The 19,392-nt window shown below is 35.9% G+C and overlaps 1 protein-coding gene across 4 annotated transcripts in view; it reads left to right on the forward strand.

Moving 5' to 3' along the window:
• The window catches only part of HECTD2 (HECT domain E3 ubiquitin protein ligase 2), a 79,206-nt gene that overhangs the window by 26,946 nt on the left and 32,868 nt on the right, over window positions 1–19,392 (forward strand). For 3 of the 4 annotated variants that reach the window (XM_045438188.1, XM_045438190.1, XM_045438189.1), the window contains exons 3-8: window positions 8,903–9,041; window positions 9,747–9,849; window positions 10,511–10,600; window positions 12,635–12,699; window positions 16,743–16,788; window positions 18,504–18,613. In XM_045438188.1, the coding sequence (XP_045294144.1) occupies window positions 8,903–9,041; window positions 9,747–9,849; window positions 10,511–10,600; window positions 12,635–12,699; window positions 16,743–16,788; window positions 18,504–18,613 (553 nt within the window). The remainder of the gene's footprint in view (window positions 1–8,902; window positions 9,042–9,746; window positions 9,850–10,510; window positions 10,601–12,634; window positions 12,700–16,742; window positions 16,789–18,503; window positions 18,614–19,392) is intronic. The other variant, XR_006701597.1, reaches the window with a different exon arrangement.

Consider the following 19,392-nt stretch of genomic DNA (forward strand, 5'->3'; position numbering starts at 1 on the left):
ATTTTTTATACTGAAGGTAACTTTTTGAATAGGTAGCACATTTGTGTGTTTCAAAAATCAGTACTATAAAAAATAAGTTATGTTTTGGACGTCTCAGTTTTACATTCCTCCCTGCTGTCTGTTGTATTCTTTCCTGTGCTTCTTTATGGAAATGAAATCAAATACAAATACACATTTTCACTTCCTACCTTTTCTTAAAGAAAAAATAACTGCATGTGCATTGTCTTGCACCTTATTTTTTTTCAGTCCGTGTATCCTGTGTGTTTTTCTGTATCAGTACATAAAGAGCACCCTTATTCTTTTTTATAGTTTTCTTCCCCTGTATTGGACATACTATAGCTTATTTAATAAGATGATATTAAAAGAAATTTAATGAGTTGTGTCCATTTTTTTAGTGTAAACAACGTCACACTGAATGAATTTGTACGTGTCTTTTTGTTCATATGTCGGTGTTTCTAGGATATTCCTAGAAGTGGGATTGTTGGGTCTGAGAGCAAATGCATCTACAATCTCCTTGAGTTTTTAATACATCTGTGCATCAGGATCCAGCCTCCACGGTACATGGTATCTTTACTCAGTGCAGAAATACATGGGAGACCTTTTTTTTCTGGGTTTCTGGTCAGTTTTCCCTGTTGGAATGTCAGACTCATCCCTATAATAAATTTTCAAAGATATGTCCAGTAGCACATCAAAAGGACTTTTTAATATTTTCATAAGTAGACCCACAAGAGAACATTTCGCCTATGCTTTTGTTGCAGTTTTACAAACATAAACATCATTGAACTTAGTAAAAAGTACATCTCCAAAAACTAATGAATATATTGCAGTATATTTGGTTCTGGTGGCTAAAGTCCTATGAGTCAGAGGATTTTCCCCCTCTCTCTTCCTTTCTCTCTCCCACCTTCCATTTTATTTTTTGCCAAATGTTCAGAAAAGTCACCCTATAGACAATGATGTAAACACCACCTGTTATGACTAATCCACTCTGGTCTCTTTCTGTTTCAGTTGCCTGCCACTACTAAAGTAATCAAAAGCAATAAAAGCACTGAATTGAAAGAGGGATCCTTCAAATTGTAGCTCATTTATCACTGCCTGGTATCCACACATTGTAAATTATGATATTAAATAAGAATTGAATTTTTGAGTTAACTACTACCAGTAATTGTCATTGTGACCTTAGACATTACACATAGCGCTCATGAGCCTTCTTTTACTCATTTATAGAGTGAGGAAATGGGGCGTTATGTGTTGGAAATATCTTCTACCTTGAAGTTTTATGATTTAAAGGGTTAATTTTCTAACATATGATTTTGTTCGATCCTTGCTGAGTTTTGTTTGACATTTCATAGTTTACCAGCCCCTACTTCCATGCACTTTAGGCTTTAGTTTTGCTACTTGTTTTCCTACATGGTAGAAGGTTTGGCATTATTGGACAGTGGAAAAAACATGGATGTTATGACTTATCAGGGTGTGTTTGAATCCTGGCTCTGCAACTTACCAGCTGTATGATCCTGGAAAAGTTATTTAACCTCTCTGTGCTTGTTTTTCCATCTATAAAATAGCGTAATAAAGAAATCACCTCATAAGTTTGTAAGGATTAATGAAAAAAAGCATTTAAAAGCATTCAGTTATGGGGCGCCTAGGCGGCTCAGTTGGTCAAGTGTCCAGTTTTGGCTCAGGTCATGATCTCGCAGTTCATGGGTTTGAGCCCCACCTCAGGCTCTGTGCTGACAGCTCAGGGCTTGGAGCCTGCTTCGAATTCTGTGTCTCCCTCTCTCTCTGCCCCTCCCCCACTCACGCTCTGTCTCTGTCTCTCAAAAATGAATAAATGTTAAAAAAAATTTTTTTTTAAAGCATTCACTTCTGTGACTTATGAAATTCAGTAAGTGTGAGTGATAATATGACAAGCAGTTACATTGGAGGGAAGGGATTACAATGGGCAGGAGTTTCCATTACTTATTTCATGAGTAACTGCACAAATTTTTTAAAATTTGAAACATCACACGTATAGAAAAATGTCATCAACATTTGTGTATGGTTTTGATAATAATAAAAGGAAAGCATGCGAACTTAGCACTCAAATCAAGAAAAAGAACATTACAGGCCCCTTAAAAGCCCCATTGAGCCCACCCCAGTTGCATTGCCCTGCCTTTCTGTCCAGAGGTAACTACTATTCCCTTGATTTTTTTTAATTTTTATTTATTTTTCTTAATGTTTATTTTTATTTTTGAAAGAGAGAGAGAGAGAGACAGCATGAGTAGAAGAGGGGCAGAGAGAGAGAGAGAGAGACAGAATCTGAAGCAGGGTCCAGGCTCTGAGCTGTCAGCACAGAGCCTGACGTGGGGCTCGAACTCACAAACCCAGGCACCCTCCCTTGATTTGAAAAAAAATAGTTTTGTTTTTATACATTCCTGTAAACAATATACTGCTAAATTATATAATTATACAGACACACACACACTCTCTCTCTCTCTCTCTCTCTCTCACACACACACACACACACACACACACAGACACACACACACACACTGCTTAGTTCTGAAAAACTGAATAGCGAGCATAAACCTTGGATGTTTAAGGGACAATACTGCCACTATTAGGTGAAGATTCCCAGGAGATGATAGTCTGAACAGAGTCTCTGAATCAAATCTGGCTCCAACTTCCCCAAGAATTTATGAGTCCTTTCTGGGGAAGTCAGTGGGCTTCCAGGTCATGAGTGAGCCCTGGGAAACAAAAGAACCATTGGCATATCTGACAGAGCTGTGATTTGGACCATGTAGTAAATGTCTGGCAGAAATATGGTCTCTCCAGCTGTCAGCAGTTCCCCAGGTTAAAGCAGTGAGGTGCACTGAGTGCCCTCAGCTGATTCAGATACCACAGCAAGAAATTTCATCTGGACCTAAGTACCTTTCTCTTTGGCTTCCTTCTTTTTCTGCTCATTTTCCTTCACGGGTTTCAGGAAGCTGTCTTGGCTCTTTGAGTGCTTAATATGCTCAATACTTAGATTCATTCTCTTGGCAAGAATCTTGCCTTTAGCTTGTTTGTTTACGACAGTGCCAACAGCAAGATGGGTAACACTGTAGACTTCCAGTTTTGCCCTGGTAACATTGGTGGGGCATTCCTTTTTGAGTAATGTCCATTCTCTTGATGTCAACAACATCACCTTTCTTGTAGATTCACATGTATGTGGCCAAAGGAACAACTCCATGTTTTCTAAAAGGCCTAGAGAACGTATGGCAGGTGCCTCTCCCCGTTCCCTTTGAGTTGGTCATTTTAGCGAATCTAGAAGATGGCGGTTCCAGCTGAAAGGCTTGTGATAGGTTTTTTAATTTTTCCCCTCCCTGCATGATTTCTGACTCTTCCAGGTTGCTTTTGTTCATTTGTTTTGGTTTCTACAATATTGGAATCCCTTGAAGGCTTGTTCACTCCTATGCTGGTGACTGATGCTGGCTGTAGTCTTGGACTTTAAATAGGTTCTAGATGGAACACCTGCACCTGGCCTTTTCATGGACTGCTTGGCTTCCTCACGGCATGGTGACTAGACCCCAGGGTCAAGCACCCCAAAAAGAGACAACCAAGCAGAAGTTTTATTACCTTTCGTAACCTAGTCATACAGCATCACTCTGTCACAGTTTTTCATTAGCAAGGATTAACTAAAGCTGGCCCGTATTCCAAGGGAGAAGAGTTAGACTCCATCTTTTCATGGGGGAAATATAAAAGGATTTATAGATGTATTTTTTAATTTTTTTTTTTTTAATTTAAATTCAAGTTAGTTAACATACATTGTAGTCTTGGCTTCGGGAGTAGAACCTGGTGATTCATCTCTTACGGGTAACACCCAGTGCTCATCCCCAAAAGTGCCCTCCTTAATGCCCATCACCCATTTAACCCATCCTCCCACGCACCTCCCCTTCAGCAACCCTCAGCTTGTTCACCATATTTAAGACTCTCTTATGCTTTGTCTCCCTTTCTGTTTTTCTCTTATTTTTCCCTCCCTCCCCCTATGTTCATCTATGTATTTTAAAATGACCACACCATGTGAGTGTAAAATCCTCAAAGAGGAGCCAGGTCTTTTGACTCTTGTTTTAGAACTTTTTCTTATACCCTGTTGTAGGACAGGAAATCATAACTAAAATCAGGTGTTTAGAAGACATATGCATGTTACGTTTCCATGCTGCTTCAGTTTCTGTCATAATGTCATCGTATAGTTCACTCTATTAATAGAGAATTTTTTTCAACTTTTTTGATTGGTTTGTAAGTTCTATCCCTTTTGTTCTTAAGTAGTTGTAGAGATGGACATTAGCAATTATTAAACTAGTGGTTTTCAAACTTATTTTTATTTTTTATTTTCATAGAAAACACTTTTTTGAAAACTAAAATTTTTCTTGGGGCATCATTATATTAAAAGCAGAGAAAAGCTAAGCTGCTCTGAGCAAACATATCCACCAGCACCGGTCCCATGAGGTGGTCCTTGAAGTTCTTTGGAACCTTGGGAATAACTAACTTATGTTATCTCTTTCATATTATCATTATTATTTCTTAGGTTTATTTATTTTTGAGAGAGAGACAGAGAGACAGACAGACAGACAGTGTGAGCAGGAAAGGAGCAAAGAGAGAAGGAGACACAGAATCTGAAGCAGGCTCCAGGCTCTGAGATGTCAGCACAGAGCCCGACACGAGTCTTGAACCCACAGACTGCGAGATCACGACCTGAGCCGAAGTTGGATGCTCAACTGACTGAGTAACCCAGGCGCCCCCCCCCCATCTCTTTCATATTATAGTGTCAAAAGTGTGGTCTAAGGAGTTTCAGTGACATGTCTAAGATTATAGGAGTAAGTGAGCCAACAATGGGACCAAGTCCTTACTTTTTTATTATTACTTGAGTGTAAATTATTTGGGATGACACTTAGAGGATGGCATTTTGCAACACTGTGTCACCAGCAGCAAACCTTTTAAACTAGTGTTTCCTTTCTATCAGTAGAGGGATAAGGAACAGGCCCAGGTTCTCCTCCTGAACGCCCAGCCTCCACAGAGACTCGTGTTTACCTCTGATGCTGCCATTGCCATCTGTGCTGGATGGCCAGGAACAATCTTCAGTGTCCTAATCATGTGGCCAATTTAAAATGTCAGTCTTAATTTTGGTGGCTCCACTTGTGGAAAACCACATATTACTAGTTTCCAACCAGAGTCAGCTTATGATCGCTTCTTGAAAACAGTGAGTGAGCTGGCAAAATTTGGCTGATAATCTCACACCCTTATACATAGTTGTATTATGATCTTCATTCCCCCCCCCCCCAATATACTTCCAGCCGCCACCAGAACCCTTAATCTTTTTGCACTGGCTTCAAGTGTTTCACTTAATGTTTCTAAGCAACCAACTAAAATTGGCAGCACTATATTAAAAGCTAGGGAAGACGATTACTGCTTATCAATTTAGCACAAATTGTTCCCAAGTATTGGCTGAATGAAACCAAAATGACAGGTTTTCACTGATAAACATATTTTGGCTTTTTTCAGCGTATTACAGTATTCTATATTGCAGAAAAGCCTGCATGTGATGGAACAAAGAATTGTTCTATTTATAATATCAGCTTGAGATTTAATTAATCTCTCATCACCACATTTATTGATTTTCTCTCTTGAATTAGACTTTAATAACCATCTGTGAGAACAGACTGAAAGCCTGTCTCTGGAAACAATGCCTTGATATTTAGGGACATGAGAGCAGCTGTGAGCTGTTGTTCTTCCTTTCTTAATAGTTGAAAGTCACATCCTGTAGTTTGGCTTTCATTCACTAATGTGAGCAAATGATCTGCCTTTCTTTCTGACTCAAGTTCCATTTACATAGTACGTTAACATTCTATGTTACTCTTCTGTCCAAGTTACCTTCTGACCTAAAAATAAATCCCATCTGGGCCTCTGGATCTAATCTCACCCTATAATCCTCTCGGTCTCAGCATTACTATTTCTCTTATATAAGAATCTTCCCACTCTCAGGCTTTGCCAAAATCCAGCTCTCTTACTAACTAGACTTTTTCACTCTTCTTCCACCTCAGCATGGTATTAATAAAAATGAGTGGGTATAAAAATGCATATATACGCTTTGTGAGTGAATAAGTTAATTTATATTTGAATGAGTCTGTGTGTATCTAATAGTGGGTGTTTATAGCCCAGGTTGGGAAAGGTGTGTGGGAAGGGATAGAAAAGGATGAGCCTGGTGAAGAGGAAGAGAAACTGTAGAGGAGCCTCAAGACAACAGTAACAAGACCAGTGTTGGAGAGAGGAGACTATCATCTGTTTCTTTGCTGCTGAGATGCCCATTTCTTTCTTATGGTTATAGGTTTCCAAACACAACAAGATATCATTTGTAGAGATACCTAATTTTACTTGCTAATAAATTGAACCTCAGTCCAATATATGCCTAAAGTAAAAATTGCTGGAAATTGGGTATTTCCATATTGAATAAAGTGTATAAAAATCAGTTCTGGAACTGAATGAAAGAAATTTAATCGTCTCTCTTGTACTGTCGGCGTCACTGGTCTTTCCTAGTACCCACTGAACAATGTTTCTCTGTGCGATCCTCGGACCGGCGGCATGGCATCAGCATCATCTGGTAACATGTTAGAAATACAGATTCTTGGGCCCCACCCCAGACCTCCTCAATCACAAACCTTGGGGAAGGAGCTAGTAACCTGTGTTTTAACAAGCTCTCCAGGTGATTCTGATACACAGTAAAGTTTGAAAATCATTGCTGTTAATTATAAGAAATTGGCATGTCTGAAGTATCCTCTAATATGAAAGATATTTTACTTTAAAATACACCCTGACACTAATGAAATTTATCCTAGTTTATTGAAGTTAGTCATAGATGCAAGGACAGATACTAGACTGGGGGAGTGGGTAAGGAAGGAAAGACCTTATAGCTATGTTATGACTGTGATGATTGATACAGCTATGTTTGCTTAGTTGAAGATATATCCTGATAACATAAGAGTAGAATTAAATTCTATATGTGTACATTTCATTATTGTAGAATTTAGGATATGAAAAATATTCATCTACTCTATTGGTTTGGAAGTATTAATAATTCATAAAGTAAAATAACCAAAATAAAATGCTTAGTAGATGGGCTCAAAAGCAGAATGGAGGAGACAGGAATAAATTAGCTGGAACATAGAACAATGGAAGTTACCCCCTCTGAGCAATAGGCAGAAAATAGACTAGAAGGAAAACATGAATTATCTCAGAGACCTGTGGGACTGTAACAAAAGAGGTTACTTTCTTGTCATTGATGTCTTAGAAGGACAGGAGAAAGAGGGTAGGCTAAAAAAGTACTTGGAAATGACTGAAAGCTTCCTATATTTGGGAAGAGACATAAACAGGTTCAAGAAACTGTGAACCACATACAGGATAAACCCAAAGAAATCTACGTCAAGACATTCGATAATCACATCTCTGAAAACTAAAGGCCTCTGAAAAGCAGCCAAACACAGCACCTTACCTGTAGGGTAAGATCACTATAAACAGAAAACAGTGAAGGGAAGTAAAAGGTACCATTCTATACTTCACTCCAACTGGTAAAATGGTAACACCAGTAGACTATTATAAGTTGTATGTATATAATATCTAGAGCAACCTTTCAGAAACACTACAGATGAATCAAAATGGAATTCTAAAAAATATTCAAAATAACCCACAAGAAGGTAGGAAAAAAATAAAACAAATAGAAAACAAAAAATAAAACAACACACTTAAGCCCTAATGGATCAATAATTACATTGATTGTAAATGGTCTAAAATACATCAGAAAAAAGAGATTGGCAGAGTAGATTAAAAATCTGACCTGACTGTATGTCATCTGTAAGAAATTCAATTCAAATATAACAGTACAGGCAGGATAAACGTAAAAGGATGGGGAAAGATATACAGTAGTGGCTGTATTAATATCAGATAATCTAAGTAGACCTAGAACAAAGAAAATCCTGGAGAGAGAGAGAAATATTATATAATGATAAAATCAGAATTATAAGGAAAGAATTAGAAATATTTTTTTTTAATTTTAGAAATAAACCAGAGGGAACACAAAAGCAAACATATATACCAGATAATGCCCTAAGAGAACTAGAAGATGAAAAGGAGGAAATGTTTAAAATTTAAAAAGAAATGAAATCGATAAAAAATTTGACAGAAATTAACTAAAATTGAAACAGGCAGAGGCTCACATCTGGGTAATTGGAGAAAGGAGGGGCTTGGTAAGACTCTGTCACTCAACTGATTCATGATTTCAAAGCTATTTGTCTTCTAATAATTCATTAAGCCATGCATTCCTTTTGTGAGATTCTTCTGTATTTGTTTTGTTTTGCAATTAAAAGATTATGAAATGCAACAAAAAAGCAAACAGTGAACTGGCAAATATTTGCAAAAAGAAAAAGGAAAATATGGAAAAGTGTCATGCAAATAGGTTTTTAAAAAAAAAAAACAAAAAACCTAAAACTACAGTCAATAATTACAGCGGATGTAAATAAAGGGTTTACATATATTCAAGAAGGTAATAAACATTAAAAACATTGAGTCTCACTGAAATACTCCCCGAAACACAACTTTCTGGAAAGGAACAAGGAAAGAAACTTTAAATTTAGTAGATTATATCTGTAGATAACTTTTAATTAAGATACGGCCTAATATTTGTTGTGAGTGAAGTTGGGGTTAGAGGGGACTGGTGGCAATAGAGCCTACAGTAGATGCCCTTTAACTGTGGTGGGTTTTCTGTTATGTGATCCCAAGGCAAATGTATTACTAAATAATTCATTTGTTTTCTGTTCACGTTGAGGTAGCCTGGCATTTTATAATTTGGAAAAGTTTTACCATTAATTACATTGAATGCTTTTTTTATACTTCACAGTGAGAGACCTACCACCAATTTGCCTTGATGTTAGACAAAAACAGCGTATCTCTACAGAAGCATCATCATCTGAAATGAAGGCCCCAGTTCTTCCAGAACCTGTTCTTCCTAACCAGCCCAAGACCATGAAAGACTTTCAGTAAGTTTCAGCTCACTGTTACATGTAGACATATGGATATCTGCATGCTAGTACTTTCCACATTTTAATATTTTTGTGTGAGAAATTGGACTCGTGGCTATTTGTAAGGCATTGGTCAAGAGGGAAGACACAAAAGTTGAAGGTGAAAACAAATGTATAAATAACAGGGAAGGGGTAGACATTGTGGCAGCAACACTAAATAACAGAATATAGTAGAAACACTAAATAACAGAATATGAGTTAAAATAGACAAAAAGGAGATGAAGGTGGTGATAAAATAATAAAATGTTGCCTTTTTAAAAAAATAGTATTTCATCTACTATGTAACACATAAACTCTAAAACCTATGTCACTACTGAAGAAAGTCCAAATGGATACTTGAAGGGCTGAGTGATAATGGGAAAGTAGAGACAGAGAATGTAAACAAATGTTTCAAGAAGCTTAGCTGTGAAGTGGAGGAAAGGAAGTGTTAATTGTAAGGAGCATGTCAAGAATGACCTTTTTCAAAAGCATGTAGATGGGAAAGCTGAATTGATATCATGAGCTAATTAAGAATTATAGATTCATAAACTATATTTACATTAACTGGAACATACTGAACGGCTTCAGTATTTCAAGTTACATGCTTGGCGACATTTGTAAAGAAGAAATGCTGTTTTATCCGGGTAGTATTTCTGTCATAGTTGATGTATGTTTTCATCTTAGGGAAGATACAGAAAAAGCTAAGTCGTCAGGAGACTGGAAAGCAGTACATGATTTTTATCTGACAACATTTGATTCTTTCCCAGAACTAAATGCTGCATTTAAGGTAATTACACATAAAACACATTTTTCAATTTTAGTTTTCTTTTTTTTCTTTTCTTTTTTTTCTTTTATTACTTTTTTAATGTTTTTATTTATTTTCGAGAGACAGAGAAACAGAGCATGAGCAGGGGAGGGGCAGAGAGAGAGGGAGAAACAGAATGCAAAGCAGGCTCCAGGCTCCGAGCTGTCAGCACAGAGCCTGATGTGGGGCTTGAACTCACGAATTGCAAGATCATGACCTGAGCCCTTCAGATGCTTAACTAACTGAGCCACCCAGGTGCCCCTAGTTTTCAATTTTCCAAAGAAGATACGATAATTCAGCTCTTTCCCTACCCAATATTGACTTAAGCAGCCGTTTAAGCAAATATTTATAGGTATTAATTTCTGAAATTATGCATATCACAAATAAATATTACTTAACTGATATCTTAAAGGTTGTTTGTATTTGTACTAATGCTGATGCTTCACGCCACTCTTTCAGTTTTAAAAAGGAAAGTGACTAAAATAATTCTCATACATTCATTTTTATTTTTAGCAACTTGGCTCTGAAAGTTCTTTTTCAACATCCTACCAAGAAATTATGAAGTAATGGTTAGGGCTCAGATATTACTAAGAACAGTCCTTAAATGTTATATATACACTAAACTTATTAATTGAATTTGCAGAAAGATGCCACCACCTCATTTAATACCATTGAAGACTCTGGGATTAATGCTAAGTTTGTGAATGCTGTATATGATGCCTTACTTAATACTGTAAGTATTGTTTGTGAACAGATGCAAATAGCATAACTCTCTATCTCTTATGTATTTCAAAAGCAGCCACAGAAATATTGTAATAATCACTTTGTAACATAATTATATTAGAAATTCTGATATAATTTTACAATAAATTTAGTTGGAATTCTCAGAAAATTAGATTTTTTTAATTAAAGAATTAAGCAGAAAATACTTCTGTGTCTAGTTCATCTAAGGCTTGCTGAAATAAAATCACGCTTCACTTAGTCAGCAAAAGAAGATAAATTATTTGATTGTACTGGCATCGCATTGAATTTATAGTGGTTCTCAAACTTTACTATGTATGGCAATCACAGGAAGGGCTTTTTAAAATACAAAGTTTCAGATTCAGTAGGTCTGGGTAGAGCCCAAGCATTTGTGTTTCTAACAAATTCCTAGGATATATTGATGCTCCTGATCCAGGGACCACATTTTGAGAACCACAGTACAATAGATGAATTTGTGAAGAATTGACATTTTTTTAATCCGTAAGCATGCTATATCCCTCCAATTACTTGGATCTTCTTTAGCTTTTCTTGGTGATTCCTTGTAGTTTTCTGGATAAAGGTCTTACCTGTATATTGTTACATTTATTTCTAGTACTTGATTTTTTTCTGATGCTATTATAATTTGCTATTCATATTCTAATTACTAGTATATAGAAATACTTTCATATATTTATCTTTATTTACTTACCATGCCAAATTCACTCACTAATTCTAATAGTGCATCAGTAGATTTATTTGGATTTCTGTATGGACAATCCTGTCATTTGTGAAAAAGGAGACTTTGACCTCTTTAGTCCTTTTATCTTACACTGGCTAGGACCTCTTGTACACTTTCAAATAAAAGAAGTAATAGATATCTGAGTACTTTACTATTTAATATGTATAAAAAGGTACATAATAATATTTGTCATGAGAGAAATGTAAATAACATTACATATTTGTTCAAAATGAGTAAGAAGTTTTTTAAGCACCTTACCATGAATTGACAATATTGTGGAGCAGATGGAACTTTCATACCTTGATGAGGGACGGATAAACTAGTATCACCACTTTGGAAAATTGCTTGGCATTATTCACTAACTCTTAAGCATATACATATATACTGTGACCCAAAAAGTTCCACTCCTAGGACATTTGTCTGACCTTTTTTGACTTGGAATATTGTCAATGTTTTATAGACACTAAAAAATTAAATCTACAACCCAAGGGGAAAACTCTCTAAAATGGAAATACGATTTTTTTTAGTATTTGAATTATTAAACTATATAGGAATTTTTTTTATGCCTTTTCCAAATCCAACAATGAAAAAAAGTCTTTTTGTTAATGTTTTATGTTTTTGAGAGCGAGAGAGAGAGAGACAGAGCATGAGCAGGGGAGGGGCAGAGAGAGAGGGAGACACAGAATCTGAAGCAGGCTCCAGGCTCTGAGCTGTCAGCACAGAGCCTGATCGGGGGCTCCCACTCACAAACCATGAGATCATGACCTGAGCTGAAGTTGGACGCTCAACCGACTGAGCCACCCAAGCGCCCCTGAAAAAAAGTCTTCTTTTTTTATTGAACATAATTTCATTGCACTTAATAGGATTGTGGGTTTAACTGCTAATTATAACTTGGTTCTGGTGGTATTCATATATTTAAATATATGCAGCCATTTTATACTGTTAAACATGCTACTCTTGGACTTGTGCTCGTGCTTTTATCCTGTCAATCTAGGGAGAATGAAATTGTTTTTCAGTCATACAAAACTGATGTTGGTCATCAAAGGGCCACCATATGTGTTTGTGCAGTTGGTGGTGCATGACCCATCCCAGGGAGCATTCTCATTGTAATCTTATGTCATTGGTGCTCTAGCCCTCTCAGATGTGAAAGTGTTACCGCCATAAGTGGCAGTTCTGGGTCCTCAAGTCAGATTTTAACTATTGAAACAGATCTGTCACTATAATTAACATATAAAAGTCACCTAAGTAGTTAATCCTAATTATTTTATGATTTTCTTTTGCCTACAGCCTCAAGACATTCAGAAGACGGTATTAAAGGGAATCATTAACAGCCTATTACGAGAATGGAAAGGGTAATTGTAACTAACATTTAGCTAATTGATACAGATAATTTCTACATCCCATACGTCTTTAATATATATGTATGTAGTTTACTCTCAGAAAAAAATTTTAGTTGTTATAAAAACATAGATCAGAAAGAAATTATAAACTGTTTATGACAAAGCTTTCTAACTTGAGATTTGTGACTTCTCAGGAAGGTCCATAGGTGAGCTTCAGAGGATCTGTGAGTCCTTTAAAATTGCATATAGGGGCACCTGGGTGCCTCAGTCAGTTGCGCATCCAACTTCAGCCCAGGTCATGATCTTGCAGTTCGTGAGTTCGAGCCCCGCTTTGGGCTCTGTGATGACAGCTCAAGAGCCTGAAGCCTGCTTCAGATTCTGTGTCTCCCTCTCTGCCCCTTGCCCACTTGCACTCTATCTCTCTCTCAAAAATAAATAAACATTAAAAAAATTACATATAAAATTTGTTATGTACAGATATGTGTGTGGAACAAAAACGGGGTGGGTAGTTACATTGTAATCTAGAATTAAATAACGTGGACATTAAATTTAGCTTTGGACTTCTTGGTAACTAGAGCAAAGTTTTTCTTCTTTCTAATATAAGGAAATATAAGTTTGGCTACTGAAGTATTTTTTTCTTAGAACTAAATCTTGAATCGTTATATAAGGAATGACGGGCCATGTGATTGATAATGTTGAAACTGTGGATATGCATAACACAACAATATACTTTGAAAAGTCCATATTATTTAAAATGATATTAATTCATGCTCTGTCTCTCTCTGTTCCAAAAATAAATAAACGTTGAAAAAAAAAATTTAAAAAAAAAAAAAAAAAAGGGGCGCCTGGGTGGCGCAGTCGGTTAAGCGTCCGACTTCAGCCAGGTCACGATCTCGCCGTCCGTGAGTTCGAGCCCTGCGTCGGGCTCTGGGCTGATGGCTCAGAGCCTGGAGCCTGTTTCCGATTCTGTGTCTCCCTCTCTCTCTGCCCCTCCCCCGTTCATGCTCTGTCTCTCTCTGTTCCAAAAATAAATAAACGTTGAAAAAAAAAAAAAAATTTTAAAAAAAAAAATAATAAAATAAAATGATATTATTTAAGTAGGATATAATGTAAATAATAGCTTCTTTTGAAGCCAAAGAAATACCATTAAATTATAATCCGAATGTTTATATTAAGCCCCATTTAAAAATATCAAAATTATTAAATGTTAAATGTGCTCCGTATTTTTAAGTAACATTGCTCTGATTTTCAAAGAAATTCATGGTTATTACAGAAAATTTAGAGAAAGCACTACTAGTATTATTTAAAAGCATAAAAATGTTGAGGCGCCTGGGTGGCTCGTCGGGTAAGCGTCAGATTTTGGATCAGGGCATGATCTCACAGTTCGTGTGTTCGAGCCCCACATCGGGCTCTGTGCTGACAGCTCAGAGTCTGGAGCCTGCTTTGAATTCTGTGTCTCCCTCTCTCTCTGCCCCTCCCCCACTCACACTCTGTTTCTACGCTGTCAAAAAATAAAACATTAAAACATTTTTTTTTAAAGTATAACATGTTAACATTTTGCCATCTTTTTTCCTAGTCACCTTTTTTAAACAATTGACATCACACTGTGTAGTTTCATGTGATTTTTAACTTAACAGTATTTTTCCTAATTTATCATTCCAGTAATAAGTTTGCATTTCCTTGAATTGTATGGTTGTGGTCAAACACGTAGTGCTTTACTGAAAATGGAGAGATTTAGCACATGCGGAGCGTTCCGGAGAGATGAGGAAGCCCAGGGGCCTGACCCTGCCCGGCCTCATTCCGCGCTCAGCATACTCAGTGCTTTCTAGCCTAGCACATGCCCTGCCGAAGCGTGCCTGAGACACATTAAATGATAATTCCATTGATCTATCTAAGGAGCGTGTGGTCTTTACCCAAAAATCTTGTTTTATTTTGGGTTTATTAGAATAACAACAAGATCTAAAGCTCGCTGACTATTATGGGCTAGGCACCTTTCTAATAATCATCCATGTGTTTCTCATTGAATCTTCACTATAAGCCTGTGAAGTGGGTAATACGATTATTTTCATTTCACAGTAGAGGAAACTAATTTACAGAAAAGTTACATAAATGGCCCAAGTTAACACAGTAAGTGCTGGAGTCAGGACTAGAACCCAAGCAGTCTGGCCTAGAGCTGTGATCTCCCGCCACAACTTGAGTGCGCAGAACTGTGTACTGCATTGGATTACTAGTCCCCAGGACAGGAAATTGGAAATTGGCATGGTATTGCTATAAAATGGAAAAAATAGTGTTCGCCTGTCACCAGGAATTTTAATATTTATGAATTGCCTTGAGCATTTAAAAAAAATTTTTTTTAACATTTATTTATTTTTTGAGAGACGCAGAGTGTGAGCAGGAGACAGGCAGAAAGAAAGGGAGTCACAGAGTCCAAAGCAGGCTCTAGGCTCTGAGCTGTCAGCACAGATCCTGACGTGGGGCTCAAACTCACGAACCACGAGACCGTGACCTGAGCCGAAGTCGGATACTTAACCGACTGAGCCACCCAGGCGCCCCTAAAATACTTCCAAATATAATTTCTAAAACATAACAATAGTCCCATTCAGAAAATAGTATGACAATTATTTAGAATATTACAGACAGAAATAGTTTAGATTTGTTTTAAGCGTAAACAGTTTAAATCCTCATTCAGTCAAGATAGTTATTCTACAAAGAAATGTTATTGACTAAACATTTTTATAAAAATATGTGTATACATTTTTCACATTTTAATACATATGTTATATATTTATTTTCAGATTATGTAGCTTCACATTTTGTAAAGGTCGTTTAGGACATTTGGGGGAATGGTTTATGTTTTTAGATTTATTTTGTAACTATAACAGAAAAGTAAATAATTATTTAGTGATTTTATTTTCTTAAAGGAAATTCAAGGAGATACTGGGAGGGGAACCATTTTTCCCCCAGCATTTAATTTTGAAAATTTTCAAACCACAGAAAACTTAAAGATGATGAAAACTCAGTACATCTTTCACCTACATTCACCAGTTGTTAATTTAATGCCACATTTGCTTTTTGCCTTCTCGCCCTATGTATGTGAGTACACGTATAATTATTTTTTTAGCAAGTGGAAGACACTTCACCTCTAATTACTTCAGCGTGTATTCCCTAATAACATTCTCCTACATCACCATAACACTGTGTCGCACCAAACAAATTTAACATTTTTCTAATAGGACTCTCTCAAATGCAGTCCACATTTACATTTCCCCCTGTTGTCTCAAAAGTGTTCTTTAATATCTGGGTTTTGTTTTTCAATCAAGGACCCAGTCAAGGATCATGAATTGCATCTGGTTAACATACAGGTGAACCATTTTTAATTCAAGAAGTTACTTCCGGGTATTTGCGAGAACGTATTCAATCGATCCCAAGAGGGTGAAAAAAACCCTTACCAGCTTTGGAATATCAAAAACTCTTGGTCAGATTTGATAATGTGACAATCCAGATTAACATGGAAGACAATTACCAGTTAGTCATTTTTCAGAGGTATTAAAATATGAATTTAATTTAGAATTTAATTTGAAACATACTAGATATATTTAAAGTGTGATTTGATTTGCAGACATTTCTAGATCTATCTCTTCAGAAATAGACCTGTAAACACAAACATATTTTCTTACTTCAGTGCATCAGTATTTTTAAGTGAGATATCAGCTATCCTTTATTAAAACAAAAACATAAGTGTTCTAAAATTGTTGATTGTTCATAGATTTTTAACTCCTTCCTGAGTTAGTCATGATATTTACCCCCAAAAATGTTATAGCCTACTTAATTCACTTTTTAGTTATCTTCAGAACCAGCCAAGGGTAAGCACAGAGGAACCTATATTCCCAGCATATCGTGAATGTTACTGTCTCAGTAATCATACATATTAACTTAAGTCTCAGTTTTGGCTTTTACCAACTCAGTTCTCGCAGAAACATGTAGTGATCATTTTTTGTTTGATGCTATAAGATCAAGTATGAATCTATAGTCAATTATGCTTGTTTCTTTTACAGTCCACGAACAAAAGATGATCTTAGAGCATATTTTATACTTTTACAGGTAAGAAAGCAAGAATCGAAGTTGTCTAACTCAGATCTTGGTCTATGCATGTGTTAAGGGAAATGATATCAAGTACTAAGTAGTATTTTGGGCAACATTATTGATACTTTTTAGATTATAATATAACCAGAACATTAAAGTTATAACAGATAAACAATGGGAAGCTAAATTATCTTGGAGATTAAAATTTTAATGTAGTTCTTGCCTTTTTGCTGTGGTATTGGGTAACAAGCAGCATGGAAGCACCTCTTTCTCCTCCAGCCAACCTCTTTTCTTGTCACTAGTTCTAACGGGCTCCAAAACTTTATTGTATTTCCCAACTAGTAGGTTTCTAACTTCTCTAGGTATTTTCAGTAAATGCTTTTGTTAGAGTTCTAATGGAAAAATCAAAGTGGTTGCTTATATTTGCTCTACAAAGGTGATGAACTTTTTCCTCGTGAGAGATACAAATGAAAAGCAATTTTTAGTTTGTATTATTTTTTGAAAAAGAAATATGTTATTACATAGCAAGCATACTGCTTTTGTATAGTCTTTACAATTTACAAAAGGTGCTTGTGTATATACTTATCTCATTTAAAGGTAAGAAAAAATTATGTTAAATAAGATATGGTGTTCAATTCAATTTTATGTCCAGTAAAAAGAAACCTGCATGGTAGGAATAAAAGAAAGGGGAGAAAGGAAAAATGGAAAAAAAGAGGAAGATGGAAAAGAGGTAGTTGAGAGATGAAAAAAGGGAAAGAGAGAAGTAGGAGGACAAAGGCAAAGGGAGAAGAAAGAGAGGACACGTGTAGATAGTAAAAGCCAGAGAAATGACAGCTTGTTCAGATTTGTTAAGTGAGTATATTAATTAGCAGTCCCCTCTGCCCATGATACCTTCTCTTGAGCACCACTAGGTGAGGCTATCAACTGAGGGCATTCTCTGAATTTGAATTCGTGCTTGCCAGTAAGTCAATTTTGAAAATACATGGTGCTCTCTTATTTCCCACAATTTCAGTTTATTTTTCAATAATAATCCTTTCTTCCATGACGTTTTGAAATGCACATCGTGAGAAGAGTGTTAGATTTTGGAAATATAACTAGAGGTTTTGCTTAGCCTTCAGGTACTCCTTCAGTGTCCCTTTAACATCTGAAAGTTGTCGAAAGCTGTTATATGGTTCTCTCCTTGTTCTTTGTGAGATATGCAACTAACTCATTTCATAATGGCCAAAGTTTCACAACCAGCTTTTATTTCATTTTTCCAGCATTGTTTTTGTTAGTTTTTTTTTTTTTTTTTTTTTAATCAAGGAAGAACCAGGTTTTTAAATTGGATGACAGTGATTGCCATCACTTATAACAGCCACTGAGCTAGGAGCCTTACATACATTTTCTTTTTTACTACTTAAAACAAGTAAGATAGGTATTATCATTCCTGTTCTACAGATGAGGAAATTGAGAATCAAAGTTTAAGGAACATGCCTAAGTGGTAGAATCAGCCCTCAGACCCAGATCTGTCTTAATTTCAAAGCCCATGCTCTTTCTGCTGTACCATAGCCAAAATCTAAGAATCTGTTAATTAAATAATCAAACAAATAGATTATTGTTTTCTAGAATTTCACCCAGTATTTCGTAATCTCAAATGTAGTTTCCTAATTTACCACTTAGCTCATTAAGCACAGTGTCTTTCCTTTTACATGTTAACAAAATTTTAACACAATTATCTTTAATATCTTTTTCAGAATCCTCAATTTAATAACACATCTACGTATGTCATCTATGCTCACTTGCTACGACAGATAGCTACCTTAGTGGAAGCTGATCATCATTTCCTAGTTCACTGGTTTAAAAAGTAAATCATTCTATGATACTAATAAGAACTCTGATAATCGTACAGTTGCAAGTTTGATATTAGTGCTTTTATAACAAAATATATTCAAATGTTTTCAGGTCTTTAGAAATGATCTTCTAATTAACAGTATTTCAAAGCCAGTTATAAACATATATGTCAGTACCACAGAGAGGGCAAGTAACCACTTGCTGGTGCAAGCTGTTGAGATTTCTGTCCACTGCTTTCACCTTCCTGTCATTGGTTTTCATATATCTCAAAGATGGTGACTGGATTTGCTCAGATACTACTATTTCAGTGTGTATTTTTTAATTTCCTATCTTTATGTCAGTAAAGACACACAGTGTCTTTTCCTTACCTAATAACATCATCATAAAATATAGATTAGCCATCAATATCAATTTTTTAAAAATACGGTATGTTTTTTCATAGAACTATACTCACATAAACAGTGACTTTTCTCTATGATTGAGAAAATATTAGAGGCAAAACATTTTCAAAATTATTTTTAAATACAGTGGATTCTCATTACTCATGATATTCGTGTTCTGTAAAGTTGCTGCTAACAGTGAATTAACAAATACTGAACCATTGTTCCCATGAGACATGACATGGTTAGGTTCATGTGAGCTGTGGGTCATAGCATTTCCATCAACCAATGAATACATAATCTTGCTTTATCTCCATTCTCTGTAAAGATATCTTATTTAATATAAGTTGTCAGTTCATTAACATTGAACTTATGACCAACAGTACTATAATGTCTGAACAAACTTTGTCTA

The sequence above is a fragment of the Leopardus geoffroyi genome, chromosome D2 (genome assembly GCF_018350155.1).
Source record: "Leopardus geoffroyi isolate Oge1 chromosome D2, O.geoffroyi_Oge1_pat1.0, whole genome shotgun sequence".
In the NCBI taxonomy this organism is placed as follows: Eukaryota; Metazoa; Chordata; class Mammalia; order Carnivora; family Felidae; genus Leopardus; species Leopardus geoffroyi.